This window comes from Nycticebus coucang, chromosome 18 (genome assembly GCF_027406575.1).
Source record: "Nycticebus coucang isolate mNycCou1 chromosome 18, mNycCou1.pri, whole genome shotgun sequence".
NCBI lineage: Eukaryota > Metazoa > Chordata > Mammalia > Primates > Lorisidae > Nycticebus > Nycticebus coucang.
In genome coordinates, this window is record NC_069797.1 from 30,680,440 (window position 1) to 30,696,117 (window position 15,678).

The 15,678-nt window shown below is 38.7% G+C and overlaps 1 protein-coding gene across 4 annotated transcripts in view; it reads right to left on the reverse strand.

Moving 5' to 3' along the window:
• GOSR1 (golgi SNAP receptor complex member 1) overlaps positions 1 to 15,366 on the reverse strand; it is a 51,726-nt gene extending 36,360 nt beyond the window's left edge. Inside the window, exons 1-6 of one of the 4 annotated variants that reach the window (XM_053570897.1) lie at positions 15,279 to 15,366; positions 12,421 to 12,535; positions 8,826 to 8,913; positions 8,389 to 8,496; positions 2,758 to 2,849; positions 1,082 to 1,156 (exon numbers count right to left, since the gene is read on the reverse strand). In XM_053570897.1, coding sequence (XP_053426872.1) covers positions 1,082 to 1,156; positions 2,758 to 2,849; positions 8,389 to 8,496; positions 8,826 to 8,913; positions 12,421 to 12,535; positions 15,279 to 15,309 — 509 coding nt within the window. In that variant the 5' untranslated portion in view covers positions 15,310 to 15,366. Of the gene's footprint in view, positions 1 to 1,081; positions 1,157 to 2,757; positions 2,850 to 8,388; positions 8,497 to 8,825; positions 8,914 to 12,414; positions 12,536 to 15,146 lie in introns of all 4 variants that reach the window. The other 3 variants (XM_053570896.1, XM_053570898.1, XM_053570900.1) reach the window with 3 other exon arrangements.
• Between the last annotated feature and the right edge of the window lie 312 nt (positions 15,367 to 15,678).

Below are 15,678 nucleotides of genomic sequence, written 5' to 3' on the forward strand. Positions count from 1 at the left end.
GGAATAGAACACGATGACTTGTTTTAAAATATATAGGTATTTTCTTCTGAAATCTTAGACAACAATTTTGAGGGGGCGTGAATTTGATAAATGGCCAAATTACTCTTTTTTCTGCCCTTGTAGATACAGGGTCTTGCTCTGTTGCTCAGGCTGGAGTACAATGCTCTTATCACAACTCACTGTAAACTTGAATTTCTGGGCTCAGTAATCCTCTGCCTCAGTCTCTGAGTAGCTGGGACTATAGGCACATGCTACCACACCTGGCTAATTAAAAAAAAAAATTTTTTTTTAAAGACAGGGTCTTACTATATTGCCCAGGTTGGTCTCGAACTCCTGGCATCAAGTGCTCCTCCTGCCTCTGCCTTTAAAAGTACTGGGATTGGGCGGCGCCTGTGGCTCAGTGAGTAGGGCGCAGGCCCCATATGCCGAGGATAATGGGTTCAAACGCAGCCCCGGCCAAACTGCAACAACAACAAAAAAATAGCCGGGCGTTGTGGCGGGCGCCTGTAGTCCCAGCTGCTCGGGAGGCTGAGGCAAGAGAATCGCGTAAGCCCAAGAGTTAGAGGTTGCTGTGAGCCGTGTGACGCCACGGCACTCTACCCAAGGGCGGTACAGTGAGACTCTGTCTCTACAAAAAAAAAAAAAAAAGTACTGGGATTACAGGCATGTGCCACCATTGTGCCCAGCCCCTAATTACTCTTTGCAAAGCTTCTTCATACATAAATGGTAACAAACAATTCAAACATAAGTTATTATTAGAAATATTAACTCATCACTAATAACCTGTAATAGTGAATAAAACTATTAGAGCAATAGATAAGCTAAAGAAAAGACAATATTAAGACAAAAAAACCTGTAAGTAATAATTAAGTGATGTGAAATACTCAACAGCACAGTATCTTCTTAATTATGGTGGGAATGGTTGTAATTTCATTTCTATTGAAAAGGGTCATAAAGAGAACTGAATGAATTATCATTGATGAAGCACTTATTACAATAAACACCATAAAACATTTGCTATAAAGTAAATAAACATAAATGTGGAAAACTACATAGGATGCATACATTCAATTATACCTACTTTCGAAGGTGATCATGTTCTTTTAAAAATAATTCAGTTCTTCTGTTGTTTACTCCAGACCCACTTTTGTATGACCTAGGAGAAAAGATAAAATTTAATAACATTTTTTGCAGATAACACAAAATCAGATTAAATGACCACAGAGATATTCAAAGTAAAATGAACAATTAAAATACATAATCCTGAGAGAAGGAGGGAGGGAGGTGGGACCTTGGTGTGTGCCACATCTTTTGGGGGCAAGACACGATTGCAAGAGGGACTTTACCTAACAAATGCAATCAGTGTAACCTGGTTTCTTGTACCCTCAATGAATTCCCAACAATAAAATAAAATAAAATACATAATCCTGTGTAGACAACTGCACGCCCACATAAATGATGAAAACACAATTATAGTGTAGCAGGGGGAAGGGGAAAAGAGCAGGAGGGGAGAGGGAAGGCATGTATATACATGTATATATATATTTAATCCTTTTCACTTCCCTCTAAAAAATGTTACCTATTATAAATGGATAAATATGAATGCTTCTCTAGACCTAATAGTTTTACTAACAGTTTAGGCCTAACAGTTTGCAGTGTTTTTCACCAAAATAACCCAACATTCTTAAACAAACAAAAAACGTACTTTTCTTTTTTTGTCTATAATCTACAGTATCTTCTTTTTTTTTTTTTTTTGTAGAGACAGAGTCTCACTGTACCGCCCTCGGGTAGAGTGCCGTGGCGTCACACGGCTCACAGCAACCTCTAACTCTTGGGCTTACGCGATTCTCTTGCCTCAGCCTCCCGAGCAGCTGGGACTACAGGTGCCCGCCACAACGCCCGGCTATTTTTTTGTTGCAGTTTGGCCAGGGCTGGGTTTGAACCCGCCACCCTTGGCATATGGGGCTGGCGCCCTACTCACTGAGCCACAGGCGCCGCCCCTGAAATTTTTTTTAAAAATGTGTCAGAAATCGGGAGGCTGCAGAGGCAAGAGAATCACTTAAGCCCAGGAGCTGGAGGTTGCTGTGAGCTGTGTGAGGCCACGGCACTCTACCGAGGGCCATAAAGTGAGACTCTGTCTCTACAAAAAAAAAAAAATGTGTCAGAAATACTAGAATATATCATTGAAGGAGAGAGGAAGGGATACAAGAAAAGAACAAAACTTTAAAATTATAGATCAAGGTCAGCATTAAAATGTTGGGGGTCAAATAATGCGATGAAGGCTATGAGTTTGTATTAAATATGGAAAAAACCCACATATTTCAGATATTCAAGGAAGTCAAGGCTGTATTAATAACCTGAATATATGTTAGGAGAAGGGAGAGGGATAGGGGAGAAGTGGTAATTGGGAAAGGAAATATGGAGAACTTCAATTATTGGTAATGCTGTAATTCTTAGGGTGGATGGTAAGAGATCAGAGAAGAACTCATGAAAGTATCATTTAAGCTGGATCTTAAACTAAAACAGGGAAGTCGAGGTTGGCAGGAGCGAATGATAAAACTCAGGGAAGCAGAAGATCAAACTGGCATAGGAGATTAGGATGGTATCATAGCAGAATGTTCAAAGAACAGTAAAACAGAAATTAGAAACCCCAAAATCTAAGTCATGATTTTGTTACTCTATTTGCCATTAACCACAGACATGTTCTAAAGGTAAATATGAATAAATATTCTACAAAATAATAAAAAGGTAACTTACTCAATATCTTTTCGTACTGATCCCATGAGATTCTCTCTTTCCCGTATTGCCATAAAGTTTGCTTTGGTTTTGTGGAATTCATGTGTATAATCCTGCAATAAATCAAATCTAGTCTCAAGATAAGCTAATAATATATTTTTACCTCTTCAAAGCAGTTAGGTATTGTCATCACATCGTAAATTTCTGTCAAGAAAACTACTATTTAGAAATCAAATTGCCAAAAGCTAAAAATAACTTTGTGATTACTTTCCTGAAGAGTGACCAACTTTTTTTAAAGGAAAATAATTCAGTGGTAGGGTACAGTACAATTAAGTCACTATCCTTTGTGTCTCCTAGTACTTTATGAGGCAGAATTATAAAGAAAAAAGTCTAAGATAAAATGACTTCAAGTATCCTAGGATAAAATTTGGGAGGTACTTTCTACTCAACAGCATACCTAATGTGGCTTATTTTCAAATTTCATCCTTCAGAGCTTATATAAAAATTTAATTCCTAAACTAATAATAAAAAACCCCAAGAAATTATAAAGAACAAAATAATCTTTAAACATTTTCCTTTATTTTTACCACTGTATTTTAAAAGATATTAAGAAGAATTCATCACTTTTTTAAAATTCAGAAAAGACAAAAATCAAAATCAAAATCAAAATCAAAATCCAATCTTTCAGGGAGCCCCTGCTGACTTTTTTTTTTTTTTTTGAGAGAGAGTTTCACTTGGTCACCCTTGGTAGAGTGCCATAGTATAATAGGTCACAGCAACCTCAAACTCTTGGGCTCAAGTGATTCTCTTGCCTAAGGTTGCTGGGACTATAGGCACCCACTCCAGTGTCCAGCTATTTTTTAGAGATGGGGTCTCACTCTTGCTCAGGTTGGTCTCAAATTTTTGAGCTCAGGCAATACACCTGACTTGGCCTTTCAAAGTGCTGGGATTACAGGTGTGAGCCACCACTCCTGGCTTCTCCTACTGACTTTTTAAAAACACAAATAACACATAAATATGGGAAGAATATTAAAAGACCACCAAAAGAAATAAAGGTAAAACAAAACACTCTTCTCCACAGCTTGTAACTATTATTATTTTTTTGTGTCTTCTTTCACAGAATGTTTTGGGGTTTTTTTTTTTTTTTTTTTTTGAGACAGAGTCTCATTATGTCACCCTCGGTAGAATGCCAGGAGTCACAGCTCACAGCAACCTCAAACTCTTGGGCTTAAGCAATTATCTTGCCTCAGTGTCCCAAGTAGCTGGGACTACAAGTGCCCACTACAACACCTGGCCATTTCTTTGTTGCAGTTGTCATTGTTGTTCAGCTGGCCTCGGCCAAGTTTGAACCCACCAACCTGAGTGTATGTGACCGGCACCCTAACCACTGAGCTACAGGTGTCGAGCCTCACAAAATGTTTTTGCATGTAAACTTACCTATTAATTCTTTCATTTTTGCCAAATAAATCATACTTACATTCTGATGTACACTTTACTTTTTGTAGTTAAGAAAAACTCCAAGCAATCTTTTCACAATAGCAAATAGAAATCTATACCCTTTTTTTTTTTTTGTAGAGACAGAGTCTTACTTTATCGCCCTCGGTAGAGTGCCATGGCATCACACAGCTCACAGCAACCTCCAACTCCTGGGCTGACGCGATTCTCTTGCCTCAGCCTCCTGAGTAGCTGGGACTACAGGCGCCCGCCACAATGCCCAGCTATTTTTTGGTTTGCAGTTCAGCCGGGGCCAGGTTTGAACCCACCACCCTTGGTATATGGGGCCGGCGCCTTACCGACTGAACCACAGGCGCCGCCCAGAAATCTATACCTTTTTTAAAACAGCTGTATATAACATTACCTTATCACTATCCTAATTTAATAAATTCTCTATTGATAAACATTTTAGTTGCTTTCATTTTCTTGCTATTAAAAAATGCTGCAGCCAGGTGTGGTAGCTCATGCTTCAATCCTAGAAATCTGAGAAGCCAAGATGGAAAGTTCACTTGAGGGCAGGAGTTCAAGGCCAGCCTGAGCAACATAGTGAGACCTTGTCATGATAAAAAGTAGAAACATTTGGGTGGCGCCTGTGGCTCAAAGGAGCAGGGCACCGCCCCCACATGCCAGAGGTGGCGGGTTCAAACCCAGCCCCAGCCAAAAACTGCAAAAAAAAGAAAAAAAGTAGAAACATTAGCTGGGCATGTGGCATGTGCCTGCAGTCCCAGAAACTTGGGAGGAGAATTGGTTGAACCCAAGAATTTGAGGTTACAGTGAGCTATGATGAGACCACTGTACCCTATCCCCAAAAACAAGCAACCTTGATTCAAAACAGAAAACAAAAAAAACCCCAAAACCAAAAAACCACAAAGCTGCAGTGAACATTCTTACACATATATTCTACTGAATTCTTTTTCTAAAAAGTGTACTCGAAGAGTAAATGCCTAGCAATAAAATAACTGGATCAAAGAAGCTTACATTTATATTTGAGTGCTAAGCTACCTTCTATAAAGACTATTCCAACTTAAGTTCCAGCCAAAAATGGATGAGTGCCCATTTTTCTATACTTTTGTCAATAATGGATTATGTGTGGGTCAGTATGCAAGTTTTGAGACGACTGTTATGGTCCATTTTCTTACTCTAAGAAACATAGTCAACAGCATCTATTTAAATTCACCCATGTGAATTTCAGCTTGCTTAGCTTGTCAGTGTTGCTGGGAGGGCTTCATTTGTATCTGTCAGGGCAGATTTTACATTTCTTGATTTTTGTGTATCTCTAAACTTTCCTAATGACCCACGTAAATGTTTCAATATTTTCTAATCTGACAGATGATAAACTGTATCTCATTTTGATGTGTACATTGATATTCGGGAATATGGCTGAGCACCTTTTTATGGCTTTAGTTACTCATTTTTTGGTAAGCAAGTTCATAACCTTTGGCCATTTTCCTATTGTCTTTTTATTATTTCTATGCATTCTAGTTGTTTTCATGTTATAGTTTTTGGTATCAAGTCTTGCTTCAAAAGTACTTTACTACTTACAAATTTATATATTTCTTACTTCCTTTATTTTTATGGTTTCTTTTTCTACAGAAAAAAATTTTTTTTTTTTTTGCAGTTTTTGGCCAGGGCTAGATGTGAACCCGCCACCTCCGGCATATGGGACCGGCGCCCTACTCCTTGAGCCACAGGCGCCGCCCATCTACACAAATTTTTGATCCAATTGGAATTTATTCTGGATATGAAGACTGAGATTGAAGTTGTTTCTTTCTCACTGAATAATTGGCCAATTGTTACAGGTACATTTATTATACAATTTCTCTTTCCCCCCACTGATTTAAAATACCACATTTGTCAGAAACTAAATCTTTATGTATATTTGGGATTATACATAGACTTTGTTCTATTGATATTTTTTTCTCTAGAATCGAACTGCCTTAACTATTTTAGCTTTTTAAGACATCAAGATCTGCTAGGACCAGGCCCCCCTTACTACCTATCTTCATTTTCAGATTGTTTTTCTTGGTTGTTCTAGTACGTCTATGATTCCAAATGAACTCTTTTGTTACTATGTCATTTTTTTTAAAGAATGAAACAAACAACCCCCTCAACTCCATTGGGATAACATTCTACCTATGGGTTGATTTAGAAGGAAATAGTTTCATCCAAAAGCAGAGTTAGTCTTTCCTTTACTTCAACCTTCTTCTATGTCATCAGGTAGAATTTTACACCTACAAATTCTGGACTTTTCTTTTTTAGAGATAGAGTCTTACTTTGTCACCCTCAGTAGAGTTCTGTGACATCTCAGCTCACAGCAACCTCCAGCTCTTGAGCTTAGGTGATTCTCGTGCCTCAGCCTCCCAAGTAGCTAGGACTACAGGCGCCCGCCACAACGCCCGGCTATTTTTTTGTTGTTGTTGGCAGTTTGGCCGGGGCCAGGTTTGAACCCACCGCCCTTGGTATATGGGGCTGGCGCCCTACTCACTGAGCCACAGGCGCCGCCCCTGCACTTTTTTTTTTTTTTTAAGACAGAGTCTCATTCAGTTGTCCTGGGTAAAGTGCGGTGGCATCATAGCTCACAGCAACCTCAAACTCTTGGGGTCAAGGGATCCTTTTATCTCAGCTTCCAGAGTAGCTGGGATTATTTTATCTATTTTTTAAAATAAAAACAGGATCTCGTTTTGCTCAGGCTGGTTGCAAATTCTTGAGCTCAATGATCTACCTGCTGTGGCCTCCCAGAGTGCTAGGATTATAGATGTTGAGTCACTGGGCCTGGCCTACATACTTCTTATTAAATTTGTACTCAAGGATTTCATAGTTTCTTCCATTATATTTTCTAACAGGTTATTCTTTGTATACAGAAAAACTCTACTTGCTTTTTAATCTACCATCTAACTAAATGTTTCTAACATTTATTTTTTTCAGTTAATTACCCTAAGGTGTACTAGGGTAATATAATCTTAGCCACGTACATAGAAGAAATTTTGCCTGCTCCTTCCTGATACTAATAATTTCATTTCTTTTTACCATCTAACTGCACCACAAAGAAGTTCGACCACAACAGTAAATATTTGTGGTTATCATGGATATACTTGTTTTTTCTTCAATGGGAATGCTTTTAGTGTTTTACCATTAAATATGATATTGGTTTTCACTCAATATACACATTTTTTGCATTAGATAAAGTCTCTATTACTATTTCTAAGACATTTTTAAAATTAGAAATGGTTGAATTTTCTCAATATTAAAAGTACTTGCCTTCTTATTTGTACTACCTTATTTATTTATTTTTTTTTAGAGTTCACTGCTATTTATTTATTTATTTGCGCAGTTTTTTTTTTTTTTGGCCAGGGCTGGGTTTGAACCCGCCACCTCCAGCATATGGGACTGGCGCTCTACCCCTTTGAGCCACAGGCGCCACCCTGTACTACCTTATTTTTAATACCTCCTTCCCATGCAAATGTCTAAGAGTTTGTTTAGTTTTATCGGTATCTATACTTTAAATATTTTCTCAAACAATATACTAAATACAGTAAATTATTCTCCTTTCATGTTATTTTCAAAGCTTAATAAAAACATACTTTCTAGCCTGGTGTGGTGGCTCACACCTGTAATCCTACCATTCTGGGAAGCCGAAAGTGGGTAAATTGCTTGAGCTCATGAGTTCGAGACCAGCCTGAGCAAAAGTGAAACACTATCTCTACTAAAAATAGAAAAACCACTGAGGCAAGAGGATCGCTTGAGCCTGAGTTGGAGGCTGCTGTGAGCTATGATGCCACAGCACTCTCCCCAGCGCGACAGCTTAAGACTCTGTCTCACAAAAAACAACAAAGAAACACTTTCTAAATCACCATGTTATTGCTTCTGCATGACCACTGGTTATTTCACTTTTACAACTAGTTAGCTAGGTTTCCCAGAGCAGAAATATATTTACCTAACGATCAATATTACTCAACTTCTCTAGGAAAAAGCAAGATCTCTTAGACATTTTTGGAACTTTTTAATTCTGACCAAAAAAATTTTTCCAAAGCATGGCATTTATTTTCACAGTAATTTTTTTCTCTTTGTTCTTTTAAATACACGTGCACATGTCTTATCCAGGAATTTAAAAACAACAAACCCTGTGATAACACAGAAGTCCCAAGCCCAGCACATTACCTGCAATATGTCTCTATGTCGCTGTAACGTATGCATTAATGCTGCATTCAAGGAGGGCACACCTGCACTGTTGGTATACTCTGCCATTTTATCATTTACCCCTGTAAGCTAGAAAGAAAAAAAATGAAATAAAATATTTTAGAAAGCACTCTAAATAACAAAGCAAATGATTTGCTTAAATGCCCTTTTGGCTAACAGCAAAAACAGTAAGACAGCAGGCAAAGATTCAGCATTTTCCTCAAGTAATCTATAAAGGCTAAAATAGTATCTATATAACCTAGAAATGGCTGTAACAATAATTCATGTAGCCTGGAGAAGCACACTGTCTTGAATGAATTGGTGATATCAATAAACATGTCTGTTTTAGTATAATCAAGTTCCACATCTAACAAGTACACAGTTATTAGCAAAATAGCCATTTAACAGAAAGTACTTACCCTTGCCAATAGTTGTTCAATCTCAATTGCCATTGTCTCAAACATTCTGTCCTGGCTTGATCCATTCAAAAGGGGTGTTGTGTCAGAACTAAAGAGAAGTTCAATTAAAGGGAATCCATTACTCAAATATAGTCCTTTAAAATATTCTTAAAATAACAAGGTAATTATTCTTGAAGAGGTCAAGTAAAACCCTAGACGTTCTATTTCTTTTTTTTTTTTCTTGAGACAACAGTCTCACGATGTTGTCCTCAGGAGAGTACCACGGCGTCGCAGCTCACAGCACCTCAAAGTGTGGGGCTTAAAGGATTCCCTTGCCTCAGCCTCCCAAGTAGCTGGGACTATAGGCGCACACCACAATGCCCAGCTATTTTTTGTTACAGTTGTCATTGTTGTTTAGCTGGCCCTGGCCGGGTTCAAACCCACCAGCCTAGGTGTATGTGGTTGACGCCATAACCACTGTGCTACGGGCACTGAGCCCAGCCATTCTATTTCTTAAGAAATTGTGATTTTATAGAAGTTTTTCTATAAAGATCGTGAATGTCCTACAATACTAAATTTAGTTTAAAACATACTTGAATATAAGATTTTTTTCAAGCTTTAATACATTAAACATTAAAAACATAAAGAAATTCCAAATTCTATATTTTCTAAATGATAGAAAGTAACTAAAGCTATAGCAGGACTCAATTAAACTCTTAGTCTAAAATAATCAATTATGTTAAATAAAACTATTTATGAAGCTCAACATATAGGAGAAGCCATAAAATGAATTATAGATCATGCTATGTGGTCTGAAAGGAATAATCTTTTACATTTTTATCCCAAAGGAAGTTTTCTGAAGTTTTCTCTTCTTTCCTTGACTCTGACTCAGAAATAAAATTGAAATTTAAAAGATCCATAGATTAGATAATAAGCTATTGAATATAGGAACTGGCTCTACATTCTCTCTCTCTATATATATATGTGTGTGTGTGTGCGCGCACACACACAAGCCATGCCCAGCATATTTTAATACTAATCCTCTACATTTCTACTGATAATACATATGCAATCATCTTTTAGTTACACACACAGACACACGTGTTGAATTGTCTTCTTAAATATGAATAGACAGTTTAAAATATAACTTTTTATAAGTGTAACTTATGTTTAACAGATTCTAATTCTAAAAACTACATGACCCAAAGGTTTCTTTTGCCTCTTTTGAAAAACTACTAACCTAAATCAGGTCCCCAGATGGTATGTATTATTGTATGAGCACCTCAATATAAATCTGAGTTATATTGGACACAGATAAATGCCCAGGCAATGACTATGCCCTCCAGTCTTAACTTGAAAACTTTGTTTTACCCTTTGACAGTGCTTGGGGGGTGGCAAATGAAACAGACTGAACCATCAGTTCAATATCGAAAAGTACCTTACCTACCACTATTTCCTCTCCCTATATTTAATTCCACAGTTAATAGCTACTAGCAGTAAAATAGCCAAAAAGTAGCAAATAAGGGGTATTTTTATTTTGAGATGTTTAATTAGGTCTGAAGTTTTATTTCTTCTTGAAATATTTTTTTTTCTTTTTTTTTTTTTTTTGTAGTTTTTGGCCAGGGCTGGGTTTGAACCTGCCACCTCCGGCATATGGGCCCAGCACCTTACCCCTTTGAGCCACAGGTGCCGCCCCTTTTCTTGAAATATTTTAATTTATTTGCCCTAAAATACGACATCAAAATATCTAGTTCTTTATTACTTGTTAAAGGCAACCCAAGTACTATCCTACTAATACAGATTCTCCCCTACCAGTTATGTTAAAAACAACAATGAGCCAACAAAAACAAAAGCTCCATGATGAAAGAAACTGCCTCTGTCTTGTTCATAGACATATGCCTTGTACCTAGTACTGTGCCTGGGATATGGCTGATGCTCAGTAAATATTTGTTGAAAGAATGAATGAGAGTACAATCTCTACTACTGACTATTCCATATTCATCAAGATATAAGCCAAGGGAAATGGCCAAAAACTCATTCTCCATAATATTACAATTCAGTTAAATTTAATGCATTTTATAGGTGTGTGCTGATTCATAGGCCTTGAAATTCTCAGAATACAAAAAATGAAAGAAAAAAAAGATTCCTGAAAGAAAATGTCTGATCATTGCTTTGTTTACCCACTGTGACACGCTTCCAATCTGAGCATCAAACAAAACACTTCAAAATATGTGCTGGATCTTGATCCTCCTGGCTTTAGGTGTTTTATTTAAAGGGACAGTTAGCCTGAAATAATACTATAAAAGTCAGTCCTAATTTGTAGCAGAATTTCTTAGAAAATGTTTTTGTTTTTTTTTTGTAGAGACAGAGTCTCACTATACCGCCCTCGGGTAGAGTGTCATGGCATCATATGGCTCACAGCAACCTCTAACTCTTGGGCTTACGCTATTCTCTCGTCTCAGCCTCCCGAGCAGCTGGGACTACAGGCGTAGAAAATATTTTTAAGATAGTTTTTCCTTTAAAGGAGTAACAAGGCCCAGTGCAGTGACTCAGGCCTATAATCCTAGCACTCTGGGAGGCCGAGGTGGGTGCACTGCCTGAGCTCAGGAGTTTGAGACCTACCTGAGCAAGAGTGAGACCTCGTCTCTACTAAAAATATAAAAACTAGCCAGGCATTGTGGTTGTGGTACATGTCTATAGTCCCAAGTACTCAGAGGCTGAGGCAAGAGGATTGCTCCAGCCTAAGAGTTTGAGGTTGCTGTGAGCTATGATGATGCCACATCACTCTACCCAGGGCAACGGAGTAAGACTGTCTCAAAAAAAACAAAAAGGGGAGTAACAAAAGTATTAAGTTCATGAAGCACAGGTAACATAGAAAAATGCTTTCCAGGGTGGCACCTGTAGCTCAGCGGGTAGGGCACCGGCCACATACACCAAGGCCGGCGGATTCGAACCTGGTCCGAGCCTGCTAAAACAACAGTGAAACTGCAACAACAACAAAATAGCTGGGCATTTTGGTGGATGCCTATAGTCCCAGCTACTTGGGAGGCTGAGGCAGGAGAATCACTTAAGCCCAAGAGTTTGAGGTTGTTGTGAGCTGTGACGCAATAGCATTCTACCCAAAAATTAAAAACAGCTTCAATGGTTAATAGCAAGGATACACCAATGCCCTGAGTGCATTAGATTCATTCTAATAGAATAAATACCAGAGTAGCAGTATGTATACTTTGACATGGGTAGTTCCTCAAATCTATTTAGCAATAAGAAAACATAAGAAATATAATGTGGGTAGATCACCTGCATTTCCTTACAATGGCTGAATCAGAAACTAATATTTTTGATATAAACTCATTTTTAAGCCCCAGCAGTGTCCTGACACAGTCGCAATCTTTGTCTAAGAAATCCAAATAAATACTAGTCTCAAGAATTAGAAATAATTTTAATAAGGCAATAGTAATAAGCCAAAAATAAAATAATCAATGACAAAGAAAATAAAACACCAAAAATTTATCAACAGATCAAGTTACAGAGGTTATGTATTTTGGTTTGTTTTTTAGTGCTTTAAAAACATTATATAGTTTAAGGCATAAGAGACAGAATCTGGTAGTACCTATACCTGTTGCGTCTTCCATCTCTGGCATTGCTGTGACTGTAACTTGTACACAGTTTACTGAAGGAAACCAGCTTCAGGTCAAGTTCATTTTCCAGCTGTCGAGCCTGTTTCCTGAGATCTTTAACAAAATTATAAAAACAAATAATTACACAAAAAGTCCATCAACAGACATGAAAATCATAAGACTATTCTGAAGAAAACAAGCTATGAAAATGATCATATATTGATCTAATTCCTCCAGATTCCTCCCATAAAGAAAAGTGTTAACAGATGAAACCAAGGACTTGCCCAGAAAGCAAATTAGCCACTTTAAACTTCAAATGGGGCAAGGGAAGTAGCAATGGGAGGCGCACCATTTTCAGCTTTATTCCAAAGACAGCTAGACAACAAATGTTGTTTTAACACCCTTGAAATTATTTCTGTAGCAGTAACTAAAATTCTGTAATACAGAGGAAAACAAAAATACCAATCCCAAAGGAACTCAATATGGCTTATGACCAGCATCATATAAACTTATCAGCTAACATTATAAGAGAGAAGACATTACTATTTTTCAGAGGATTTTGCTGTCTTTTTTTTTTTGGAGATAGGGTCTTAATCTATTGCCCAGGCCCAAGCAATAGGTAGTAGGATCATCATAGCTCACTGCAACCTTCAGCTGCCAGGCTCAGACAATCCTCTTGCATCAGTCTCCCAGGTAGCTGGGACTACAAGTGTAGTTACCATACCTGGCTATTATTTCTTTAATTTATTATAGAGATGGGAGCTCAAACTCCTGGCCTCAAGCGATCCTCCAGCCTCAACCTTTCAAAATGTTAGGATTACAGGAATGAGCTGCTGCACTCGGCCTTTGCTGTCTTTTTATGTTCCAAATCTTTATAGGCTTATGAACCTCTTTTCATAATAAAAAGTAAATTATCATAAACAAAACTTAAAAATTGTCTTTTATAGTAGATGAACTAATACAACGTGGGAGGTAGGGGAATGAGGGGGCTGGGAAAGGAGAGGAAGGAGGGAGACGGTGGGGTCACAGAGTATAGCACACCTCTTGGGGGCAGGACACAATTACAGGAAGGACTTTACCTAACAAACGCAATCAGTGTAACCTAATTGTTTGTACCCTCAGTGAGTGAATCCCAAACAATAATAATTTTTTAAAATTGCCTTTTAGCAAACTCACTAAAACAAATTTAGAGAGCTGAAACTAACAATAAACAATGTATTACTAACCAGGTCAGATATGACAAAAATAAGTTTTAAAAGTAGAAGCAAACAAGGAAGCAGAGAAATTGGCATAGTAGTTCAGCATCTGATGGATTGTGTGAATGAAGCCAGTGTCTGGAAACCCATACATAAATTCTCACTCATGGTAAAGTAAAGGTTAAAATAAAAGAGCTGAAAAAATAAAAAATAAAAGGGCTGAAATATAGAAAGGAAGAACTTCTTAGGGATAAGGAATACAAAACACTATTTCAATATACTTTGCAACCAGATGGAGGAAGCAGAGTTATAATAGCAAAACATATTTGCTCACAGACCAAATCACAGTTTGAATCTCAGCTTGGTCACTCTGAGATTTATCAACAATCTAACCTATAAACGTCAGATTTTTTGTTTTTTAATCCCCTATCTGCAGGGTTTTTCTACGCATTAGTAATCATATGCTTAAAGCCCCTGGCACAGAGTAGGTTGTCAATAATGAGCTGCTGTAACTACTTCAGCATGATGCTTAAAAAAAAAATAAAATAGCCCAATGTCTAGTATTAAAGACACCAGCAGTTATGTCTTGAATTCTGCATAATTTAAAATGTTTTCTAGCTAGTACACACACACTTTTAATGGTCATTTTAACACGTTTTAAACGATAAGCACGCTTCTCTGTAATTTTAGTAGTTGTCTTCTCTAATAGAAAACATAACTCACTAAAAGCATTTTAAAGTATGACAGCCAAGTACGGACGAACTTAGAGATCTTAGCTCTTACACCAACGGGCTGACAGAGGCAACACTGTGGTTTCCAGAGGCTTCAATGGGTGGTAAGTGAAAGGAGAAAGGGGTTTGGAAAGTAGTTTCTATGTTGTAGTTAAGCAAAGAGACAGCTGGGAAAAAAAGGTAAGCCTTTTCAGATCTTGTTGATCACCATGGTCCAGGAATAAATTTTACATGAGCTCACTTTATTGGACCACATTTTCAGGAATTAAACACATGCACTTGTCAAATCACAAGAAAGTATTTTTCGGAGGAAGAGTATTATAGTAAATGTAATTATTACAATTCACACAGATTCTCTCAACTTTCCCTTTTTAACCAAACCAGTCCTAGACCCCAGAACAGAAGGTAAAGTTAGCAGCTTGGGGCAAAAGACATTTCTCTCATACTTGCCCCCCAACGGACCGAACTGACAAGTTCTTCCTTTCTCTCTTCTCACTCAGTTTCCCAACAGTGATCTCAACTCCAAGGCGCTGGGGATTCCCCAGTCTCCCGGACTCGGGATCTTCTCGCTCAACATGCTTTCCTTTTAGAGTTCCACTCAAGAACTTCCCAAGCCAAGCTCCTTCGTCCGAGTTCCACTCCCCTCAACCTAGCGACTCAAGTCCCTCTTCTACTCTGTCCCCGCTCTGTCCACTCGGCCCAGCCCCAGTCCCAGGTCCCGCTCACAGAGCCCAGTCAGGCCAGCCTCCCGCTCCAGACTGTTCGGTCTCCTCCGTCCCCAGGCCCCAGGGCGCTCACTAGGCAAGTCCCGCTCTTTTGCTCGGCCGCTCCGGAGGCCTGGCACTTTCCTCCGCTGCGTCTCCCAAGACCTGTCCTTACTCAGCCCCTCCGGTTCTCACGGGACCCACCCGGAGGCCGCCTCGCCCTCACCTTCCCAGTAATTGCTGGTTCCTGCCGCCATTTTTGTTGTCCAACGTCAGTCGGGATACGAGAGTAGAGGCGATGCGGGCCAGAGAGTCACCTCCGCGCCTCTTCCGCTCTGAGCGCCCAGCTCGACGGGCTGCGAGCCTCCGCGCACACTGCCATCTGGTGGTCAATACGTTATTTTACAGCTTTTGAGTACCGAGGCTGAAAACCTTAGCTTTTGCTACTGATAACTCCCTACAGGTTTGTTTTCTGGTGCTGGTCCCGACTTTCTGCGCCCAGAATCCTCATCATCTCCTTCATCTCGGCTTATCCTTTCAGCAGGTGCCTTCTTCACTGAGAGGAGAATCATCTTCAGACAACTGTCTCAATTTCCCTCACCTTCTTTCACGTGTGTCTTCAGCCA